The 25,491-nt window shown below is 32.5% G+C and overlaps 2 protein-coding genes across 2 annotated transcripts; one reads left to right on the plus strand and one right to left on the minus strand.

The window, feature by feature from the left end:
• The first annotated feature begins 1,461 nt into the window (after positions 1-1,461).
• Positions 1,462-3,471, plus strand: LOC139098418 (putative autophagy-related protein 11). The gene has a single exon (XM_070650622.1). The coding sequence runs from the start codon at positions 1,547-1,549 to the stop codon at positions 2,864-2,866; it is 1,320 nt and encodes a 439-aa protein (XP_070506723.1). The 5' UTR covers positions 1,462-1,546; the 3' UTR covers positions 2,867-3,471.
• On the minus strand, positions 3,422-25,104 carry stg1 (stargazin-like protein). The gene is made up of 9 exons (XM_070650621.1): positions 24,726-25,104; positions 23,153-24,078; positions 20,459-20,631; positions 17,339-17,467; positions 10,964-11,104; positions 7,241-7,455; positions 6,932-7,032; positions 5,588-6,295; positions 3,422-3,947 (listed from the first exon to the last, which is right to left on the minus strand). The coding sequence occupies exons 2-9, from the start codon at positions 23,476-23,478 to the stop codon at positions 3,527-3,529; spliced, it is 2,214 nt and encodes a 737-aa protein (XP_070506722.1). The 5' UTR covers positions 23,479-24,078; positions 24,726-25,104; the 3' UTR covers positions 3,422-3,526.
• Between the last annotated feature and the right edge of the window lie 387 nt (positions 25,105-25,491).

Below are 25,491 nucleotides of genomic sequence, written 5' to 3' on the forward strand. Positions count from 1 at the left end.
AAGTGGACGGGAATTCCAAAAAAAAAATTCTCAGAACGAACATCTTCAGACTTAATGGAAACTTTTTTGGTATGCATGCATTGATTAGCATTCTGAGAAATGCTAATCAGTTGAAATTAATTGATATTTAATGAAACTTTCTCGGGTATTTTTTCAATTTATTTTAAGTATATTAAGCATAGCCCTTTGAATACAAATGTGATGTACTGTTCGGTAGTGTGTGACGCAGCTTAAAGGGAACAACTAATTGGAATCTCGAGGTGAACAAGTATTATTTGAAGATATTTTTGTTTAACTTTTCTATTGTTGTGGTAGATCGCACAAAAAATAAAACCTTTGACTTCCTGTTTATGAAGTCAAGACCGTTACACTCTGCGACATATGTAAATGAATTAAGTTTTGGATAGTATTATTGATTTCGTCATCAGGAATCACCTTAATTTATTGGGATTTTATGCAAAATAGTTCTTCACTATTTTAATCATGCCCTTAAAAGCTTTAATAGATTCGGAACTTGTTTCTATGAAAGATTTCAAATAGATGAGGCAATAAACAACCTTTCATTCTATGTGTGCCTTTATGCCCAGCGATTAAGTATTTTTAATGACCTTGAATAGATTCTTCTTATTTTTCATGCTTGTTGTTAAGCCGTTTTGAGCCAAAAATATGGATCTGTTTATAAGACTCAGAGAAGAGAAACAAAAGTAAATTGACGTATTTAAATAAAGCATGGACAAGAATCCATAATTAGTTTATTTATAAACATAAGCCGGTGAAATGAATGTTGTCAACTTTAAAATATTCCGAGAATTAATGCATAAATTCCACTTACCTTTCTCCATAACTTCAGTTTTGATGATTATCCAGACTATTCATCAGAATGGAATCTTAATTTATTCATATCACATATTACTAGTCATTGTTTAATGATGTAATTGATTCGTGCTGTTAGATTTACTGGAACTTATATGCAAACACTTTCAATTACTCGATAATTTATCTAAACAAAGCACTTGCGATTTCTTAAAACATTCAATTAATTTCACAACTTAGATTCTACTTTAATTGAGGGGGAGAGCTTTGAATAGTTAGATTAACAAATTAAGAAATAAATAATGAAAATATTAACAATTTAAATAAAGACGCGAAAAAAAATTTGTACGGTTTTAAAGTGATGCAAAGAGAATTTGTAGAGTTTTCAATTTGAAAAAAATTATTCTAAAAATTTAACGGACAGATAAGATTAATTATTTAAAAATAATCAAGACATAAAATATTACACAACGATTCTGAATTTCATACTCTGTAAAATTTAAATTCAAATGACCGTTAATTTCACATTCCATTTCGTTCCGTTTCAAATAAATTAAAATTTCAGTTTATTTCTGTGTTTTTGTTTTGATAACAAGGATATTTCCGATATTTTGTTTGTATAATTATTTTTAGCTGCATAATGTGCAATAAAATAAATTTAGATGAAATTAACAAGATTCCAAAAGAGGAATTTAAAGACATAATCGAATCATGGATAGATCAGAAAGCAGTTATGAAGGATTTACAGAAGAAATTAAGGAAACAATTATTCAGTGATTTTCAAAAGACAGCAATCGGAAAGGCAATTGAAATCCAGAATCTTAAAAAATCATTTAATCCAAAGGCTTACGTACTCAACTCAATGCATGCTGAACATTTATATTGTGAGAAATATTTCTTCACATTATCAGTCTTATCTGCCGAAATACAGCCACACGTCCTTCCAAACTTTGACGAAGAGAAATTTAGGTACGAGGATAAAGAAATTGTTGAATATATGCAAATTTTAGGACTAAATAAGGAAGATAAAACAGTTAAGCAAATTATAACAAAGTACAAATCATCGAATGAATCATTAATTAGCCTTTTACTCAAGCATTTAATCCTAAATCATCGTGTGGTAGAGAGTAAAACGTCAGGAGCACAAACGGAAATAAAAGCGCAGGTCATGGACGTATCACAAATATCATGTAGTTCTAAATCAACAAAAAAAGTTAGTAAACGAAGGAATCATAGTCTATTAGATCCAGATATCAAACGAAACAGGTCAAAGAGTGGCGTGTCGCTAATTGCTAAGAATTTAGATAAAATGTCACATAATATCAGCATGATTACGAACAAATTAGAAGACTTGAAGAAAAGTTCAAGTCATGATGACACAAAATCAATTATCTCCTATGTTGGGGGAATAATGCAACAGTTGAGTTCATGTGTAAATAACTTTGAAAAGTTGTGTAATGATATCAAGACAATAAATGAGGAAAAGAACAGTAAGAAGAACTATGAAGAGTATATTGATGACATGAAAAATTCAGAGAATGGTAAAAAGTTTCTCAAAAAGTTTTCAAAATCATTTTATCGAATATTAAACGAGGAGAAGAAGAAAATCCAAAAAGATTATCAACGAAAATTGGAAAAGGAAAAGAAGAAGCTTTCCAAGTTTCATCATAAGAGTTCGTTAAAAGCAGAACATGTTCATAAAACTTTGGTTTTAAAAGAGCCACTTGAAAAAGAGATAACAAAGGATCTGAATGAGATTTATCGTAATGCATTTCTAACAATTGAGAACATGGAAAAAGAAAATCAAATTCTTGAGAAAACACTTGAAATTGATATCATGAATAAGAAGAGGGAAAGCGAGAATAAAGTAAGGAATGAAGAGAATCAAAAACCAGAATCTAATGTCGCAGAAAATAATTTACTCGCGAAATTAGATCTGAATGAATGTCGACAAATTCATTCAGCTGAAAGCTCATCCATCAAGAATAATGAACCACATTCTTACAGTACGACATCATTTGAAGATGACATTAGTGATGACAAAAACATTTGATCTCCTTATCTTTAGTATTCACAGAGACTTGAGGCGGTCTTGCTCTAATGAGCTGGACATTCTTGAATCCTTCAGAATAATTGATTACTCTTAAAGATTGTGACTTTAAAGTTCTTTTTTTTTACTGCAATATTTTGCCTGCTAGCAGTTACTGCCATTCAGAATTTCTTTTGTTCTTTGTTCTTAGAAATTCATTTCGCGAAATAACGTAAACACGACGTAAACAATAGATAACAAAATAATTACTTTTTTGCACAATTGCTGATTTGAGTTTTAAAGGAGATATTTAGACAGTATTATGCCTTTCTTGCCACTTTTTTATGTCTATTTACATTGCTTACTTAATGATTTTCTGTGAAATAAGCTAGATAACTTACATTTTAAACTTTTAGTGAGAAAACAAAAAGAGCGGGAAAAATTGAGATTCTGTAAAATTAACAATAGTAAGCAGACAAATTATCAGTCATGATCAAAGTCCTGTCTATGTATGATTGCTTGTTTAGTTGTTTAGTAAATACATTAGCAACAATTTATTTATTTAGGAAAATTCAACGTCTATTCAATAAATCACACAATGTTTAAACCTTCATATGATCACATTAAAAACATAAAATATGCTTAATTTAATAAATATTTTATTTATTTCACTTCTCTTTAACTTTATACGGCAGTTCCAAATTCTTTCTTTAAATCATTTTGTCGACATTCCTTGAACAAATTCGTATGTGACTTCCTCCGTTCATTCTCAATTTTATCTAAATCAAAGCCTTCAATAGGATTGTAATTTGTGCCATCATCGCACATCGCCGCATGACGATTGATACGAAACGAGTTCATTGAAAACGATGATGGAGATTTGGGAATTACTTTTGGCCATTGATATTCCTGATGATGAACTTGGTGATGTTGTTGTTGTTGTTGTGGATCAAAAACATTTCGACAATATGAACTCCTATTTGATTTTAATGATGAAAGCTCGTCACACGAATTATGGTGATGAAAGGAATGTCCGCTCGAGTGATAATGATTGTGTAAATTATGATGTGAATGATGATTATGGCTGTGGTTTAACTGATTTAATCTGTAAGTAACGAAAAGGATAATAAAAGGATGATAAATAGGACGAAAATATAATAAATATTGATATTTTTTGATGATAACAACATGTACATAATGAGGCATAATTTTTGTTGCCCTTATTTCCATGCTGAACGTGTCTTTATTGACAAAAAATATTAGATTGAGTGATCTGCTTGACTGACTGAGTGGGATTTAAATTTCTAATTCTTTGAGGGTTTCGGACGGTTTTTATTTTAAGTTCAAATTTTCATTAGAGCAAGCTTTCTAGGAATTTGGTAAAAAGCTTAATGAATGAATGGATTAATGAATGAAGTGTTTAGAATAATAAAGCTACGATGGCTGTCAATTCACCGTGAAGGACATGTACTTGAATGGATCAGAATTATTGTAGTGGATCTAACTAGGGTAAATATTGTAAATTTCTGAGAAATTGGAACAATAGCTCGAAGTCGACTGAAATACTGGATAGAGTCGAGTCGGCTCATGTTGTCGAGTCTTCTTCAAGCTCTGAATGGAATATAACCTGACATCAAATCTGATTCTAAAACGTAATGACTACTCAATTAGCTGCTCGATACAGAACTGCTTAGAGAACATTATAAACTGTATACCAGCATTTGTATAACACAAAATAGAATTATATAGAACTAATTTCCATCAAAGAGTCCTTACAAATTAAATTTTAATAATATAATTTAGGTCATTTATCTTTCTGTCATTTACTTGACAAGTACCGTGACCGACTTCTTTCCAACTCCTTTTTCCATAAACAACACATTTTCTTAATGCTTATGCAAGGAAGGGTTGTGATTAAGTTAAGGCTCAAATGAATATTTTGTTAAATCAAAGCCTGCTACGTTTGACAGCTATATGGACGCCAATTAGTGTTAGTTAAAGAGGTTTAGCGGAGCCTTCTTCGTTTGTGGCGATCGGGATAATAAATGAGCAACCCCAAAAATGTACGGGTAACCATTAAATTGAAACCACTATGCTTGATGAGGTTGTATTCTAGTCTCACTATATCAATAAGGTGATAGACGTCAAGAGCTGTGTGAGACTTTAAATTAATTAATTTTGTGGTGTAAATGAGAAAATAAAATTTAATTGACGTCATTTACGAACAGCTCCTTATAGTATCCGTCAAGCTATTTTATTTCAGAAATATCGTAAAGCAATTTAAATGAATTAATAAAGAGCTAAAAAAGCAAGTCAAAGACTGAATAAAAAGAGTTGGCGAACTCCTTCTAAGAAAATTCCACCCCAATGACTTCTTTTTTGGAATTTTGATTTTTGCGAGACAGTTAAAATTTATGCAAGACATCAAAAATTCCAAGTATTGTCAGCTTTTCGCGAGAAGTGCTAAATTATCATTTTACTTGATATTAATTCCACATTTGTAAAATGTCAAAAAAAGTGTTTTTTTTTTTTAAATAATAACAAATTGCACAGCATTTCCATAAAAATGCTAAATTGTCAAACTCAATTTTTTTGGAGCTGATGTAACATTATTAAAACGCTGAAAAATGATACGTCATAAAACTGGCATTGTTATTGAGAATAATGCCAACCAAGTCCCATCTGTTCAGATCATTAATCAGAGTTAAAGTTTATTTTTTTATGTCTGCCGTGCCTATACCTCACCTATTTTCATTCGACTCTTGATAAAAGTTCTCCAAAAAGCCTCCTAAACTTGGTCGTGCTTGTTTTGGTCGCGAAAAGTCACGTGGTAATGTTTTACTCCCACAAACGCCACGATCCGTTAAAGTATTATTCCATCCGTTGCATGCTGTATGATGACGATATTGACTAGATGATGTAAATGTATTGTTATTTAATTTTTGCATTCTTATATCCTCAAGGGACTTTTGGAGAGCACATTTACGATTTTTATAGAATCTTGGATCGACTATAAAAATATTCGGCTCCTCGTCATCATTTTGATCCTTAATGTAATAAATATTTTTGGCTGGCTTTATACGATGATACATATTAGAATTTGTATTACAATCTTTCGATTTATTCGATCTCATCATTCCGCAAATATTATTAAAGTCCAATTTATTATTGTTTGATTTATCTTTCAATATTCTACGATTGCTTTTTCCAGACATCAAGTCACCATCATCATGCTCATTATCAAGATCTAATGTTGACGTTGAAGCATTGCGTGTGAATGGCACATGATTAAATGCATTGAAATGATTTGTGGAATCCAGTATATGATGATGATGTGGTGATTTTGCTGTTCTTAAAGGCATGCTTAAGTAGTCGTTTGTGACTTTTACATTTGGTGATATCGCAGATGATGCTGTATGCATCGAACAATGAAGATTATTTCGTGGAATGTATCTGAAAAAAAGAAGATGTAAAAGGCACAAGTCAATTCCAATTATGTTCAACATATATTTATTCAGCCCTAGCAGTCAATTCGCTCGCAAAACTGTCAGTATTCAGACATTTAAGAAGAACTTTTTATTTGTCTGATGAGAATTGACTCTAATCTGTTTGGAATTTGGTTTAATTTCTGTTTATCATGCTTCATAAGAATGTAAACAGCACTAAAATTTCAAAAGATGATGCTTCCTGGAAGATTTTAGGCAATTTGAGGTTAAAAATCCTGAACTGATCATGGAAGTCTAATAAATTGGCAAAAAGCTTGCCATGGAAATGAAGAAATTCGAGGTCAAGTAACTTTCCACAAAAAAGGATTTCCCCCCAATATTTTGAGGTTATGTATTTAATTCAAGGTTAAGCCATAATCAAATCCAAGAAATTCAACCTAAATTCATGCTAAGGTCCTCCCCAAAAGACAATAAAACATAAAATATCTATTAAAAGTCGTCTAGAAAAACTAAAATACTTCAATATGCTTGGCAATAGTGAGTCGTGACCAAATTAAAGATCGATATGAGCGAGGAAGGGTCTAAATTGGAACGTGATGAGAATAAGAAAATTGCTAAAATTTGAGTGTAAATAAAGACTTACCCATTTTCTATATTTGGATAGGCAATATGACTGTGATGATTGCTAGCTGTTGATGACGATGTCGTGTGTCCTGGCTTGATATAATTATTCAGCAAACGATTCTGATTTTTTCATATTTTTTTATATTTTTTAGGAAGTAGAAAAAAAGAATCGGAAATGAAAATAGGAATCAGAATGATATGCAGAAAAGAATGTTGCGTAAAAAATTAAATTTACGTGGATTTTAACAATTTCTGTCCACATCGTTGAATTTGAAATGAATTAAATTAAGTCGGATTGTTAAGTCTATTGAGAAAAAATATAATTTACCTGATTTAGTTCCTCAGCCTTTTGGAGATTGTTGAAGAGGCAAACATTTAATATTCCGGCCAATTCAACTGCAATAAATCCGACAACATAGAGTATAAAGCTATGACCATAATGGAAATTGAAAATAGGATCCACATTTGATGGGCGCAATTTATGGAAGACTTCAGACTTGAAGATCGATATAAACATAATCAGTCCTGATAGCATTAAAAGACCTTAACAATAAGAAAGAATATAAATAAATATTCAAATCAAACATGAAAATCATCTTTTTACGATGACGGATAAATCCATAAAAAAGGTAATGATCCATGTAAAAATTATTATGCTGTATGATATTTATTATTAAATTCGTCGTATGATATGAAAAAAGCTTAAAAAGCATGTGAATTGTGTTTCGTCATTACATTGTTATGTGATATATGATAAAATTTACATGCACAACATAGAAGAATGTACGGAAACAGTCGTTAGGGATGATATAACTACTATGGAATACTTCTGGCATTTATTTACAAATAAATTAAAAGGAAATTTACATTTTTTTATTTATTTTCAGTTTAACGACTTTTTGAAATTTGAATATTGTAAAAATCTATTGTTTTGTTTATTTTACGAGAAAATTTATTGTTAAATCGAAATTCAATCATAGTAACAGATTTTAAGCAGTTTTTCAGTAATAGAAGAGCTTCAATCATCATTAAAAGCAGAAACAAAGGTAAAAACTCATTAAAACTTTCAAAACATTCTCATAAAATCATAAAAGAACCATAAAGCTAGTAAAATTTCACCAAATCTCTTGCCCTACATCCAAAAAATCAATTTAAAAACTCCATAACATTAAAATAATAATAACTACACACAACATTAATGTTAAATGACTAAGGAATAATAGCAAAGCACGGATCAATAATCGTACTAGAAATATAATGGACAAATATTGAACCAAAAAAAAAATCTTAATGTGTATCAAGGGTGTACTATAAAAATAAACAGCCAAAGCACTATAAGTATAGGCATGAAAAGGAAATTACAAACAGATGGAAGAAGAAAGCTTGTATTTTTATTTTTGCGGAGAGATTCAAAGTTGAAATTCTTTAAGTTGGAAGACAAAACAATTTTCATCATCAGAAGAAAACTTTTGTTCCGCATTTTATGCTGGATAAAATGAAGAATATTACTTTATAAATTGCTTTGCTTACTTTCTAAGAGCATTTTTCATCGGGTCTTAAGATTCAAACGCAGCAACTGGCTTTAGCAGTAATAATTAATTTTATTGAAGAAGCTACTTAAGCTATAAAATGTCGTAAAACTCATTTCGCACACAACAAAAAAAGGGAAAATGACATTTTCATTTATTCCCTTTTATAGTGAATTCTGTTTAAGACGAGATAGAAAGCTTTCAGATAAAGTGTGCGGATGGGAAGGAAGGAAGGAATGTCTGAGTGAAAAATAAAACTTCATAGATTTTCTTTTTTGACTTTACTCTGAGGTAAAATTATCATTTTCTATTTCATTTCCATTTTTTGCACTACGTACTGTGTGTACACAGTGGTAAAATGGTGGGCAACCTGTGTGCCGCCAAACATTTTTGGAAACGCCTCACATTTTCACGTATTTCTGTATAGCGACTCAGGGGCATGTTAGTGACTATATTGTGTTGCTTTGGAAGCTACTGATTGGGTCACTGACAGTTGGTGCCTTGAACTTGCAGGATGTCAACCGGAAGGCACTCGCCATAGATATAACTCCGGGCTGACGTGGCTATGGTTTGAGGCCAGGATCATGATTTTCATCGTCAATTTGTGACGTGGCTATCTTAATCATCGCCTGAAAAGTGGCAAATGTCAGGTTTAGGGTTCCGTATACAGTTTCAATCGAGGCCTTCCACTAAGGAGTGCCTCAAGAAACAATAGGTTGCCCACCACTGCAGTACAGTATTCCATATTTCTTATTCCTATTTCTGCAATTCTCGTATATTATTTTATCTGTACGGCATATAAAAAAAAGTGAAGAAACATTTTCTTCGTCTCTAAAATATGGCTCACAACAGTCAAGTCACAGCTGAAGATGAATAAAAGAAAAAAAATAATATAAATACATAAAATGTAAAGTGAAATAAAAGAATGAAAATTCCATTGGCACCCATTATTCAATTCACGCAAAATGAATGCGTATGTACGTTCTGAATATCATTAGAATCAACAGCGATTTATATTCTTCTTATTCAGACTTACAATGTTCAATCACAAAAAAAAAAAATACGCACGACTATGATGATGATAAAAGTAGATAATCGCAAGAGGAAATAAAAGGAACAAAAACAATGGACATGATTAATTTCAACAAAACTCTACCCATTAAGCACATCCGCATGTAATAATGAAAACATAAAGTATAATATTATACGGCCTCATGCTTTTTTTCATCCCACCTATCATTCACCTCCAAAAAAAAAAAAGACATGACCACAAAAAAAAAGTATATGTTACAAAATAATAGGATAGAGAGATAGGAAGTTAAAAGAAAGATGTGGGCGGACGAGAACCAAAAAGGATTTTCTCTTCTTTCCATCTCACGAGTAATTACATTTAAAAAGGAAATTTTCCTGTGTGTATTACGAGGATGAAGTTCAAAGGGAAACAAAAAATAAGTTAGTATAAAGATTTAGGAAAAGCTGATCAAATTCACCAAAAAACGTATCAGTTCGGTGGAAACAACAAAAAATATATATAGCCCCAACTTATAATTCAAAGCATCCAAAACATAAATAAACATTCACTTCATCAATACAAACATATTAAGAACAAGATGTTAGGGGGGAGACGTTTGGATATTATGTAACGCTGTTTATGGTTAGAATATATTGATAAGTGACTTGTGAGGACCTTCATTGAAAGACCTCCATTGAATAAGGTCTTTCAGCTAGAGGCAGTTTTGCATTTGGCATCGGTTATTGGCAGACGGAAGTCAGCGATAATGTCAGCTTTGGGAGACGTCTAACGGAAGTCATGGATTGCATTTGATCTGTACGACCAGTTCGAAGTAGGTTTTTGAAGATAAAATAGTCTAGCTCCGAGTGAATAGGCTCTTATTTGATTAGTTATATGGCCAACTATAAGGACGACTAATGTCATCGTGATACTATTTGTGGTCCTTAAATCTAGTCGTGTTTAGGTTTGTCATCTTTAGAACCAAACATTAAACTCATTTAACTTTAGTTCGAGACTCGAGAAGACTGGTTGTCATTTTTCGAGTCAAATTGTTGTGTCTGAGTAGGATGTCATCCAGGTTATCGAGCCATATATAGTCTAATCTGTCAGTGCGACGGAAAGGTTCCTGTGGCCGAGTGATTAGACATCAAACCTGATATCTACATCACTATCTTGTAAGTACGTGGGTTCGATTCCCACTTGAGACGGATCTCTCAGCCATTACATAGAGTGTTGTCTATTTGCATAAGTATATGACTCGACATCACACAAATATCCTATAAATGAAGCATACAGCCTCTCACAATCACACACGTGTCAGTTCTTTTAAAGGAAATAGTTTGAAATATGAGCTTTTAGATCAGAATTTGATGAAACTTCAAAAACAAGCCTTTATGGCTTCCATAAGCTCATATTTTCTTCTTTAATCATCCCATTTCTCATTTCCGTTACGTAATATCCTGTTAACCCCCGCACAACATTCATGAAAGAAAAGAAAATTAATGCTCACCCGATATAATGAATAAAATTCCGGCAACAAAGTAGAATATTTTATACTTTTGTGAACAAATTGCCAATAAAAATAGGAGATAACTAATCAGTAGAATGATAAAAGAGATTATCAGCAATGGTGATGAAAGGGTTATTGTATCTGTAAGGAAGATAAGAAAAAAAAAGTAATTTATATAAATTAGCCATTAAAGTAATTAATCTAATAATAAGAATGATGATAGAAAGTATATAAGGTAAATATGGATACGCAAAAGTTTGTTTTTTTTTTCTCCTGCAATAAATCAGTTCCTCATATCACGCTACTTTCTGGAGTAATAAGCACGAAAAGAATTAAATTATCGTATTCATGATAAAAGGAATTAAGTAGTTATTAATAAGTTATTGAAGCAAAAGTTTCATCCTGCATAACATAACAACAACAACACTTTTCACATCAATTTATTCATCCATATTAATATAGAGCAGTGCTTTATATTATACATCTCATCTTTTGATGATGTAAAAGTTTTTCCACTTCATATGCTCAATGCATAGCTATACGGGAATAAAAATGTATAGGACTCAATGTATGTATGTGAGAGACAGCACAAAACTCTCAACACCTTCTTATTTTCAATGAAAATGAGCAGCAAAGTTTCATAAAGATTCACTGATGTGAATAATTTAATTGAGCATCGAACAATTTTGCTGCTCTTTACCTAAAGTATAGAATTACATAGCGCTATGTTAAATATTTTTTCTATGTTGAGGGCGCAATACAGCAACAACAAACAATAATTTTAAATTTTTTTGAAAAGCTTCCATTTTTGTTGTGTCTTTCCCCTCGTTGCTCATCTGTTTTAAGCGTTATTTCCATAGGGGAAGAGAGTGAGCTTAATTATTGTGGGAATAGCTTCTATTGTTTTGTATAAAATTATTTCATATGCTGTGTACAAGAGGCTAACAACTTTAAATTTATGTGTAAATAATGCTTACTTTGAAATATGAATAATTCTGGCTTTTAACAAGGAACAATGGAATTAAAATGCGTATGGAATCTGAAATTGTGTATCATAACATGCAAAGAGTATCCTCTTTTGAGCATGCTCAATATTCTACTGTACTCATGAACATAATATCGTCAACCGAGTGGAATAATGCGACAAACTGGACTTTATACTGTCAACTTGGTCGAAATCTACAGCCATGGTTCTTACAGTGCAAGTAGGCTTTCTAGGTTTTCCGGTCCTGCATGATTTACGGTTAGAAAGTATTGCACTTGGTATCGGAAATTGACAAATGGAAGCCAGCGATAGAGCTAGCTTTAGGCGACTCCTGTGGAAGGTCATGGATCACAACTGTACTGTACGAACAGCGAAGTAAGTAAGTAAGCATGATTTATGAACCGCGGAACAGGACGGGGAATTTCCGTCCAATATCCGCCCCGCTACCGAGAAAGCCTAACAGCAACTTCGCTTATTACCGTTAATACGTCGACGTAGCGGCTCCCTAGTGAAGACTGCTATCCATCAAAAAATGTAATTTTTCAAGAAACTTCATTTCCTTTTTAAGTTAAACCTTAACTGTCCTTAGAGGAAATTCTTCAATTTGTCAATTTTGTGAATGAATTTTAGGGTATTAAGGACATTGTTAAGCTTATGATGCAGAAACGCTGTACAAACGTTCATTCGCTCAATTCTAACAAACAGTTTTTAATAAAAGTAATCCTTATTGCACTTTACACACAATCGGTTCACCCCTTCTGGTGATACACAAAAGACAGCACTGTATCCTTTTCAAAAAAATTTGTCGAGCTTGTATTTCACATTCGATGGACAGGAATTTACTTTGTTTGATGCTTCTTTAAATAGATAGGAATTTCATCATAAGCAGTATTAAAAGTATTTGACCACACAAGACACTTTACTTCCACTTCCATTACAAAAGGAAAAATCCATTAGCCATAAGCTGGACATCCCCTCAATATTCTATGACAAAATGTTTCTAAGAATTTATAAGCTTGCCCTAAAGATATGCGCTAAAATACAAAAGCATTGAAACTTTTTCATGCTGTATATTTTCAATGTAGAATGAACATCCAGCGGAATATTCAGAATGGTCTTTTATACAAAACAAATTGAGTGTAGCAATATCATCATCTTATGGATGTTCCGCTCGAAGCACAAAAAAGCATTTGAAATACTTATGTGAAAAGTCTCATCAAATTCATTTCAATCGATTGATACAAAAAAAAAGGCTTTTTTTTGTTCTGTTCCTTAAACAGTCATGACAAAACATTATAATAACATGAGGCACATCTATATGAAAAATGAGATTTCGAGGATGAGAGCATTGAGTATATACGATAAGAAGCCTTTTTTTTATTATTTTGAGTGACGTCGAATCTAGATGCTGTAAAAAGTGAGTGAGTGAGTGAGAGAGAGACACAAAAAAGGGAAATGAAAACAGTTTTTGATGGCTTCGTGCCCTTCTAAAAAAAAAGTTATGAAAATTTTATTTATGACTTTCTATTCTATTTTCTTAACGCTTAAGGGTTAGCTTCTTATTTCGTACTCAACACTTCTTTTACATTTGTCATGCTCTTTTGTACTTCAGCTTGTTTGTGAATATGATTTTTGTTATGCCTGACTTTATGGATGCTTTTCTTTTTTTATTATAGTTTGCTCTGAATCAGTGGTGCTTAATCTTTACTTTTTGTGGCACACCTTGGTTGTAAGGCTGGATCATAATCATACCAGAGCGATACAAATGAAGAAGACCCCGCCATGAAGCTTTTAAGGCTCCATAATTCCTTTTGGCTTCCTTGGCAGGGGCGCACTAGGGGATTGTCTACAGCTCTATCCACTGTCCGTTGATTCTTCTCTTTGCGTTTCGTGGCTTTTGAATGCTTAACAAGAATGTGCTCGCCAGACCTTACACTCAAACTTAATCGGCTTCGTTAGTACCGCACCACCTTAGCGGTTTGGCATAGCCAGGAGTGCACCATGTAGCCTAACATACAATGAGAATGCTCCCATTAATGAGCTCAAAGCATGCTTTTTTCTTAAAAATGAGCATACTCAAAAAAGTGAGTGTACTCAAAGTATGCTCTTTGTCTGTTAGATAGAGGTGAAAGTAGGTACTTAGGTAGGACAGGCTGAAGGGCGTTGAACACCTGTATTGCTCGTCACTACCCTTTCAAAACCTCTTTTACTAATACAAAATTGAAGCTGCCTTCATTTAACGGTTTAGCTTAACCCTAAAAGCTCCATGAAGGAGCCCTTTTCATTTGTGTCGCTCTGGGTATGATTCACAGCATTTCCAAAAATTTTATGGCAGCACAATAGTGTTCCGCAGCACACAGATTGCCCACCACTGCTCAGAACTAAAAAAATTATCTTCTGAGAATATAAAAAAAGGAAAACATTATTTTAAAAAGTTAGATTTACAACATGCGCAACATATTTCATGTGCTGTACAAATAATAGACACAGCATAAAAAAAAAAAAACTTTTTCAATTGAATAATAAAAGTACATTTATTTTTGGGCGAGGACATAACATCAACGTAATAAAAAAAGAATATTCAAATGAATAGAAATTGAATATTAAGCCACATTTGATGAAGTTCTGGCCACACGCCTGCCGCACGCTTCATCACTATAGACTAGAATATACATGCACAATGTGGTCATAATTTTTTTTTGTAGCTATGTCCTCCTTCCTTTCATTGTTCAAATAACTGTGAAATTTGTGCTACATTCTATATAAAAACGCGATAAATTTGCCTCTTTTATCTTTCATTGAGTCATTTCCCTCGTTCCACATTGAGGTGTGAATTGAGACAGAAAAGCGATTGAGTGGATAGAAAAACACCACAAAATGGGCAATTAAAATGTGCTTTGAAGTTCATAAAAACCTACCTCTATAAGCTCTTATTTTCACTCAGAAGTTACAAAAAATTTGAATAATTTTCAATTTTAGCTTTTTCAAGCCAGAAAAATAAGAACTTTTCGTCACTAGGCAGAAGGTTTGAGGTTTGTGGTTAATTATGGAATGGAAAGCATATTTTTTCAAGAGAACTGACTTTTGAATTGGTTTCAAAAAATTTCATATTTTTTGAATCTTTGTTTACAAAATTTATTATTAATTTTCTAGTCTATTCATGCATAGTTTCTTATGAAATAGCTGGTCTTTTGAAAGTTGGCAGTTTGAAGTCTTGATATTAACATCAGCAAAATAAACAGAAAGCACTTGAATCAGCAGTTTATCAAAACTTAATTGTGCTAAAACAAGAAATTTGGGAATTCCTTATTTCAAATTGTGAACTTAGATAAGCAAAACCAGTTCAAGTCGAGATATTTTAGTGCTGATACATATTATATGATGACTACTAAATAGGGTTCATCCAAAACTGATGGATTCTAGCCTTGGACGATCTACCAAGTACAGCCGAAAATTGCAGACTTGTGCATTTAAAATGCAGGAATTGTAGACCTGTACACAGATCAACTGATAATTGCAAGCGGTAGCCAGCGATAGAGTCAGCTTCAGGAGTCGACTGAGGAAGGCCATGGATCACACTTGATCTGTACGACCAGCGAAGTAAGTAAGTAAGTACACAGGTCCACAGATGTGGTTCTTGACCGAATCCTGCTACATATCTAAGTATCTAAATGCAGATGCTAGCACCAAAAAAATGTTCAGGTTCATCTACATGCTCTTTATGGATATAATACTTGTGACTAGTCCAGTCATTAGCATTGAAAATTTTGATTTATTGCCTAACTTTCTGGAATCTTTTCTGACCGAGAAGGTTAATATTAACAATTAATAAATAAGCATTAAGTTTATTTCATGTGAAGCATTTCACTGACCAGAAAAAGACTAATGATGTTATGTCAGTACATGCAATCAAGGAGTGGAAGTAATTCTACTCCAAAGGAATCCATCCTAATCTCCATATAGAGGATTTTTTGTATCAAACTCATAATTTGCCTCGGATTTGACCTCTAAGACCTTAGCAAAATAAAGCATTACTTCAAAAAGAAGGAGGTTTGAATCCTAAAACCCACCCCTCCTCCCCTTAAGTAGAATTACACCCCAGCCTCAATCTAATCCTCTCAAATGTCTTACCCTTGACAAGAAGAACAATTTTTATGATAAAAATGGAACAATTTCCAAAAGTACGCCTTTAAGCAATCATTTGGATGAAAAAAGTATTTTGTGATATCATCCCTAAGACATTTTGTTGGTTCTGAATTTCATTTGCTTTCAAAACAGCAAATTACTTTTGACATCTTTCTTCTCATTGCAGCATGTGGACTAAAACTTTTACTTAAAGTTTTCTATCCAACTTTCTTGAAAGTTCATGAAATGAAGCCTTGCAATTAGTTCCAAACCAAAGAACTGCTCAAACAAACTAGAAAGACATTGATACTTAACATCTCCCCATACACAGAGCAACAGGTTGGAATCGTAAAATGAATTGTTCTAAAAAAAAGAGTTTGTTTGCTGATAGAAGCTTGACCTTTCCTGATCACTAATACAAATTGACAGACGGACAAATCTCAGACAAATCTATTGACATCCAGAAAAAAGAAGAAAACTTTTGAGAAAATCGCTAAATTATGGGTGGATGTCCTTCAATTTCTTTTGTCTTTTGCGGATGAAGGCTGTTGAATAGACAAAATGTAAATTTAATGGTTAAATAGCTAAAAAGCACTTGGAAATATTATAATGAATGAGAAAGTTTGTCGACCAACATTCAGCATATATTTACTCAATTGCTTTTTCGTCAAGGCATAAAGTTTTTTTTTTTGAGGGAAGTGGTTTTCTCGGTTGTGGATGGCGATTCTTATTTTCTTTTGAGGTATGCTTCTTATGTCTACGTTTGCCTTTTTTTTATGACGAAAGATCTTATGAGAATGTGACAATATTATGTATTTGACATATACTCCCCAAAAATCTTTACAGTCAACGACAAATACGAAAAGAAAAGGCAAAAAGAATTTGCATGCTGTTACTGCCTTTTATTCAGCTTGTTGACACATATGTGCGCCAGTGTGAAGCGTGATATGAGCCTAATTTAAATGCTGTAAAATTTTATGAATGTGTTAAGCTTGCGTCTCCCCTCGACATGATGAAATAGTTAAAGATTGACGAAAAAAAGGCAGTTGAGCATCTTAAGGATATGTTGAGTTATGGATCTTGGGTTTATTGAGAGATTATTGACTTTTTTATGGTATTTTGGTGAATTTATATTAGGATGCTTGCCCAGAATTTCTAATCCGAAAAAAGAACATTAAGTCGCAATAAGCATCCAACCCTTGCCAACATCCATAAATTATCCAAAATTAAATTACTTCAACTCATAAAATTATCATAATACTCACATGGAATCACATTTGTAGAGTCATTTGTTGAATCCCTAGGATCCGGTTGATATTTATCTACGTCAAAGTAGTCTATTCTTGTACAATTTTTATGCGTAAAATCTGTCTTTGTACGATTGTCGTCTAAAGCTGCATTGCCAACAATGATATTTTGATTATTTTATAATTCCATAATTCATTTTTCTTATTTTAAATTTAATGAGATGAGAAGACATAAAAATTCAGAAGAAAGAAGTGCTTCTGCCAAGCATGTCTCATGGTATGAATCTTTACAGTCATTTGCATTCTTAATGTGACATGAATTTTTTTTCGGTATACCTATACTGTGTATTGTTATGAGTAAAGATATTCATGGATAGGATTTTTTTCTTTCTCCATTTGAATTATTATCAATGAATGATTTATGAAAAAAAAGGATTTTTGAATCCTTTTCTCTGCATTCATTTCTGTCGGATTGAAGGATGAAAAGATTGAGAAGGAAAAAGGAAAATTTGTGATCATTTGATGGAAATGGAAAGAAGAAATTCAAAGAGAATTTTTCACATAACAACAGAATATTTTTCTCTCTATGGAGATTTTTTTGTGGGGGGACGTCCATCAGTGACGTCTGTCTCTCAAACATAGACATTATAGAATTGTGTCTGCAGATGTCAGCGACTTTGGTAAGCAGTTAATGGAGCTTTTATTTTTTAGGGCACATCTTGATGATGAGTCACGACTGAAACCGCACACGACATAAGATTCATGACAATTCAAAACGCAGGTTGCCCATCCTTCTAGAAACTCCATTAAATAAGCTCTTTAAATCTGTCTTTGTGGATTGTAAAAGAGGCTCGTGGAAGACCAAAGAACTTTTGGAAGGAAACTGTCGATTTCGACATATGGTATTGGTAATTGGCAGATGGAAGCCAGCGATAGTACCTGCGATATTGCCAGACAGAAGCCAGCGATATAGCCAGCTTTAAGCGTCATCTGAGGAAGGCTTTAGATAACAATTAATCTGTACGGCCAGCAAAGTAAGTAATCAAGACTGCCCATCACTGGTCTATGCCATATCTTGTGGCATCACCAAACTCTCAACCTATCAAAGCAAGAATCCCCAACTGTTACACCTCACTCAGCAACAAATCCATTGAAGATTTGCAGAAAAATTACTTCCCAACGTAATAAGATAAGAAATTCTTTTGTTAAAGGCACTAAGAATGCAACATGTATCTACTATAGCAAGAAAGCTACCCCGAGAGAAAAAGAAAAAGTTTGACAGCTTCCGTAACAAATTAGATGTTGACGTTGCTTTTTTATACGGACATCATTAAAGGTTGCTAGATTATTCCTAATTGCTATTGATTGGATTGACGAGAAAGGAGAAAGGAAAAAAATCGATGATTCTGCTTGCTGAAGGTGTTGGGTATATTTTTAGAAGAAACACCGAAACTTTTTATTTTTGGGTAAGGTCGCGTTTGTTTAAAAATCATTTCGATCCAGCGAGTTTTGGGCTTGATTTTTCAACAAGTCAACTTAAAAGCAGAATTGTTGGCTGTGTTTTGTTTTGGAAAATTTCATTGACTGCGTTGGATTTGATTTTTTGTTTGAATTTTAATTTTAATGACTGGTTTATGTTAGAAACAGAAGCAATTATTCATAAATTTGATTTTTTCCCGCAATTTTTCACGCGTTTATTTGCAAATGATTTCAAAGAGTTTTTGAATGATTTAGTGCGATTTGGCAGTCAATTATTGAGGCATACTGTATGCTCACATTTTTTTGATAGATTGCAATACCAAAATCCATCTAAATCCATAAATTCAAGCTAAATTTTGCTATCAAACTCTTCAGGTGAGCACTTTTAACCTAAGAAATCTCCCAAAAAGAGACGTGCTTCAACTCTGAAAACTTTTCAAACTTTTTAAGATTCTAAAAGTTAAATTTTCACCCTTAAAATATCAAAGGAAGCAGTCGAATGGACAATATTTGAGCCAACAAGAAAGACGAAGAAGCCTTAACAAATTTTTTTATACCACTAAAAAGGTTTCAGCTTGGGACATGTTGATATTAGCTTGATTAAACATACACAAGGAATTTAAACAAATTGCAGGAAAACGAAATTTATTCTTTTGCGGAAAAATAAAAAATTTCTTTTTTGTTTGCCTCGAAGCAATTTGAGAGAAATTTAACTTTGCGATGAAGGAAACTCAATTTAAAAGAAATGAAAATTGAATTTGGCAAAGCAAATGGCAGGTGAGAGGAAATAATCGTTTTGTCCATTTCCCGTCACTTTTCAAATTTGCTCCATCTCGCTCTTTCCTATTTCCCTTCATCATTTTGAAATAAGATAAAAAAAAACACAGTCATAATGTCTATGGAACGACAGATTGTAAAGAGGAAAAATGAAAAAGTTTTGTCAAGTTAAACCATAGAAAAAAAAGAGAGACAGAATATAAAGAAGATTGGGTAAATACAGTCGATTGATTTAAAGTGTCACTTGATAAAATTCAATTCAATTTCAACTTATTCGTTAAATGCGGATACGAGAAACTTTCCACTCTATAAATCGCAGAATTCAATTTTCTGTCAGTCAATGGGAAAATATACTCTTTTCGATATTTTTTTTATTTTCTTTTCCTCATTATTTTCCTTTTTCCTTCCAACTTCTCCGACTACTTTGATTTTTGATTTCGTCTTACTGATTGAACATAACCTTCTTTCTTCTTATTTCGTTTATGTACTTCATGATTAGCGAATTTCTGTTGAGGATTGTTAATGAATTTGAACAATTTGACTTAGTAGGCTTTGACTTTTATCAAAAAACAAGCAAAAACGAGGTGAAAAGATGCCAAAATATTTTGCATCTCATCAAAATTTTGCATCTCCAAAACGCTTTAAAATTCAAATTTTAAAAGTCCAGTAAATAACAATCACAGTCAATAAACCCCAAACCACAATTTATTGCCCCATTCCAAAAAAAAACCCTTTTCAACAGAAATGCGCTAAATCCACAGGCACAATATGATTTATATTTATTCTCATCACTTTATTATCGTTATTATAGATGGTCGTTTTCATCATATGGTGGGCACCAATTTATGCTGCCCACAACAACACAATACAATAAATCCTTACCAAGTCTTGTACAAATAATCCACAAACTCGCATTTGATGATTTTATTACATACGACACTGAGAAATTATTAGTACGGTAAAATGATGAATTGACCTGAAGCCATGGTATTTTTTCTTCTGTTGATATCCAAGAGGTACCAAAAAGAGCAGCAATTACGATTATCACACAAATGCTAACGGATTATATTGAAGCAGCGAGGTTTTTTTTGATGCGTATGTTTTGTGTGTACACAAGCGAAAGGAAGGGAAACAAAAAAGGAGAAGAAAAGAGCATTAAATTTGGATCCTTCAAGACGGCAGTGACGTTTTTGCATGAAAAATTATCACTAATTCATTAATTTAAATAAGCAGAAATATGTCAAAATTCAAAGACTTTTTTTTAGCTACGCAAGTCATCTAGCTGGAACTCCGACATAAAGAAATTAAATTCCAAAAAAATATTAAATTTATATCGTTTTAGGATGTTTTTCTCACTGTCAGCTCACGTTATCAAATTTCTCGTCTTATTTCTCGTTTTTTTTTCATGAAAAATAAATAAATTTATCGTCATCTTCAGATGCTGATCTAGTTATTGGCGAATTTCAAGGATTTGACACTTTTCTGTCACATTTTAAATTTACGGTTGATTTGATCGAATTTCATCCCATACCTAAATTTTTTTTCTCAATTTAAATGGAATTTCTGAGAAATGATGAAAAATGTTTTTAAGGCTAAGTGCAGGGGTGGACAACCTTTGGTTTTTCGCGGCATACATTGGAGGCAAAGTTGCTACATGATACGTGACAAATCATTGATAATTTGAATAGTTTTTCTTCCAAAACTTTACAAATTATCAAGTATTTGTATGGTTTTTGCCTGTCACAGGTGCCTGTTTATTAACTCTGATTGGTGGTAAGCCTCGACACAAACAGCACACGAGCAACTCTTCGTGGCATGGACATAGCCAGGAGATGGGAGCATTGAGTGCACTTGTCCCCCTCCGAGAGTTGGAATACCGTTGAATTAGGAATACAGTCCTTGATTCATGGCAATTCCAACAATTTTTGACACTCTAGCGTGCCGCGACACGCTGGTTGTCCACCTTTGAACTTACGTCTCTTTGAAAAATTCTCTCAAATTAAATCCCTGACTGTCAATAATCTCTTTAGTCAAATTACATCTCGATTTTTCCATTAATTTCCTACAAAAATAAATTAATTTTCACTCAAGGACGTTTCCTGCTCATTGGAACGTATTTTGTATATATATCGTAAGAAGTTTACAAGCAGAACTTTTTTTTTCGAAAATCATTTACCGGATCTGAAAAAGCTTCTGTGCTTTAATTCAGCCTAAAGGTATTTTTTTCCCTTTTTTCACTTTGACCTTCAATCTTAAAACCCTTAAAAAGTAGAGAAAATATTTATGGATTAAAAGACTTATAATGGGGATGAGAAATGGCAGAGCTTTCATGTAGACACTTCCCCATAATGTTTTTGAGACAATTAAATGAATGTCTGGCATTTAACATTTTGGTGTAAGAGTCGTAATTACAAATATTAAATTGAAAGAAGCCTTAAAAAGATTTATATTGATGGTTTTAAGTCAGAGTTGCTAGTAGCAACTTGTTACTACTTGTAGATTTGAGAATGGTCTAGAATCTTAGTTTTAATGTCTGAATCTCTTGGTTTGAGTAGGAGTTGAACTAGAATCCCCTGAGATTTGGAAAGGCATGATCATGTGAACTAAGCTATATAGAATTGCTAAATAGTCAAGGAAAATGCTTAATTAAACTAAAAGATTGCTGGAATCTGAGTTAGTGAGTCATAATTAATAGGGAATTTGCTAGTGTGAGAGTTAAGCCGCTATGGTCGAGCGGTTAGTCAACAGGCCGAATATCAGTAACTCTCTCTGTTTTGTGAGAACCTGGGTTCGTTTCCTACTAAAGGGCAACCTCTCAATTATTACATCGAGTTCTGTCGATTTGATTTTGCCTAACCAGTTAGTTGAGCTTGAGTGAAACTTAATACAATCCAATTAAAATCTAGTTCTAATGTAATTTCGTTGACTAGAGAGGTTTCCATGTCTAAATTACTGCTCAGACATATTAATGTCTTTAGTTAGGTAATACATAAACCAACTGTAAGATACAGCTCAAAACTGCAAATCTGAGCATCTAAAATATCTGGCAACGCAAGTCTGTGGTTTTTGACCGAACTCCAGTAATGCAAGTACCTGTTTAGGTTATCTTGTCTCTTCATAGGTCTCTAAAAGTTTGTTTTCTGTCTAATATTCGAAATCCAGTCGAGATCTCATCAATATTCCCTGAAAACCTCCCATTAAAACAACTCTACATCCAATCAGCGCAATTAATACACATAATGTATTGAAATTTAATTTCTTTTTACGATAAGGAATTAAACTGAAGCCACCAACATTTAAATTAATCCTCATTCAATTATAGAATTAAGTCTTCTTATTTCCCACAACAAATTTCATATGAGACGCGTTAGAAATTAATGGGATGAAATTGATTTATCTTAAATGCTATAATGCTTTTTCATTTTAATGCTCGTGTAATTAATCTTAAAGGATGATTCAAGGTTTGCTACTAATTAGATAACGACACCTTTCATTAGCTTCATTATTTTTAATGATAAATCATCGCGTAAAGTGTCTAATCCTAGAAAAAAAATTGTCATTTTTTTAAGCAATTACCTTGACGATATTGGAGTGCAAATAGGGAGACAAAAATTGCTGTTATAATGGCTGAAAAATTTAATGAAATTTCCGCAAATCATATCGTGTATTCGCTTACGATCACAACGTTGCTCGTTATTAGCAACATTGTTGGATTTATGATGTTTTATTGAATAAATGTCCTCAATGCTGCAGTTTGCCGCATTATCAATAATGGCGCCATTAATAATTTTAACCTCAGTTGGTTGATAATTATCTGGTGGAATTTTATAGCTCTTGCTCTGATTCGAAAGCAAGTTACGGAAAGATTTAATATTCAATGATGACTTTTCCATTTTTTTCATATATTTTTTACATTTTCATTCCTCGCTTACTCTTATTTTTTATTATTATTGTTACAAGGTTCTTCACACCATCAAGATTATATTCAAGAAATTTTCCACTTGATCACCTTCCTTTTGTGTTCTATATGTGCTTTCACTTTTACTCACTATTGTTAACATTTTTTCTTGCTTCGCCAGTTTTTTTCTCACTTTTTTTTGCTCCTTTTTTATAGAAATTTGTTATTCCTTCGTGATACAATATGATGATTACTTAGTAACTTTACTTCTTCTTAGTCAACGAAGAAGATGTACAACATCCAAATGTTATTTGATGCTCGTCGAAATCGTCATGAATCTCGATGTTAAATGATATTTTTAGATTCCATTTCGTATTTACTACGCGGTTAGAATATCAACATATTATCACAACACCGACACACTGTTTTTTGGAAAGAAGAAAAAAACTTTCTCATCTTGCAGCAAATTCACTTATGGATTCGTGTTACTAAATTTGATTTGTCTTAATAACTGTCTGTTTATGCTGTAAATTGTTGTTTATTTGAATATTCTAGTCAATTTTGTACGAATTTTAATTATTTTTACACAAATTAATTGAATTTTCTGTTTGTAAAGTAAACAAAGAAAAAAATATTTTCAAAGGGTTTGAAACTATGAATTTTTTAGGAAAAATTTGAATTAATTTCCGTTACAGAATAATGAAATAAGTCAAATTATCAAACAATTGATCATTAAATCATCCAATTGGCATTAACAATGAGTATTATGGATCTAAATTCCTTCTTAATGCTTAGAAATTGAATACGGATCCAGTGAAATTTGAAAGAATTGAAGTGAAAGGGTTTAAAACTATAAATTCAAAAACCCGTTAAATTAAATTTGAAAGAATCAAAACCAAAGGGGTTAAAACTATGAATTCAAACCACAAAAGCACGTTAATTCTTCAAACTCTCAGAAGAAGCAATCTAGAATTACAGAGAAATGCGTGTATGGCAATAAAACTAACGACGAATTTTAATTCTTGTTCCCTCAAAACTTCCTCCTTTACGCTTGCGAATTCCTTTCGCTTTTCATTTACTCTTCTGGCTTCTCAAGGTTGATTCCCTCACTCCTCCTTCCCCGGTTTTTCACTTATATTTTATTATATTATTTTTTTAACACGCTAAAGTAATGGAAAAAGTTTGACGGTGTGTTGATTGTTGATATAATTTGATTTCTTCTTTATGATTCTGTTTTTCATCTTATCTCACTCATTGCCCATCTTTATATCCTCCTTTTGTTCTCTTATTCGCTTTTTCCTTCCATTTCTATTCATTCATCAACAATAACAGAATAATTTCACTTATTTATTATCCAAAATGTTACAATTTTTGCCCAATTAAGCACACTCTCATTTCACTTCATTTCAGTTTTTCTTTTGCTTTTCTCGGACGGTCCTTTTCCCACCATTTATTTTCATAGGAATTTGCCTCTCATCTTCTTGTATCGCCAACAAAAAAATTAAAGCACAAGATGCCTTAGCATAAAAATTATTTTTATTACAAAAACTTGTTCAATTTGTGATGTCATTAATATTAAAAAAATAAAAATAAAGGAAAAAGGCAAGAAGCACAAAAAATTTTTATCCTCGAAGAATTCAAACTTTTCACGTCCTAACCGCTCAATATCACGAGACAAAATGATGATGATGTTGTTTTTTTTATTCGTAGCGAAGTGCAGGATATGATGAAAAAAAAATGTGTGTACGCCATACACTTTCCTTTTGCTCTCGAAACGATGTTGAGGAGAAGAAAAAAAGGCAGCAGCAGCAGCATGAACAGAAGGAAAAAAATAAATAAAAATACAAAATTTTCCACATGGAAGTACAACAACAACATCAATGAGACATGCCGCATGCTGAGAGAATTTAAAGCTTTTACAAGTTTTACTATAGGCAATTCCAATTGCTATTGTTGTATTAGTTAGTGGAAGTGCCGTTGCTTACAATAGAAAATGATTAGATGCGGTTAAAGCCCT

The sequence above is a fragment of the Chironomus tepperi genome, unplaced genomic scaffold, assembly GCF_022539635.2.
Source record: "Chironomus tepperi strain 1889 unplaced genomic scaffold, CSIRO-AGI_Ctep_v1 contig_445, whole genome shotgun sequence".
NCBI classification, from domain to species: Eukaryota; Metazoa; Arthropoda; class Insecta; order Diptera; family Chironomidae; genus Chironomus; species Chironomus tepperi.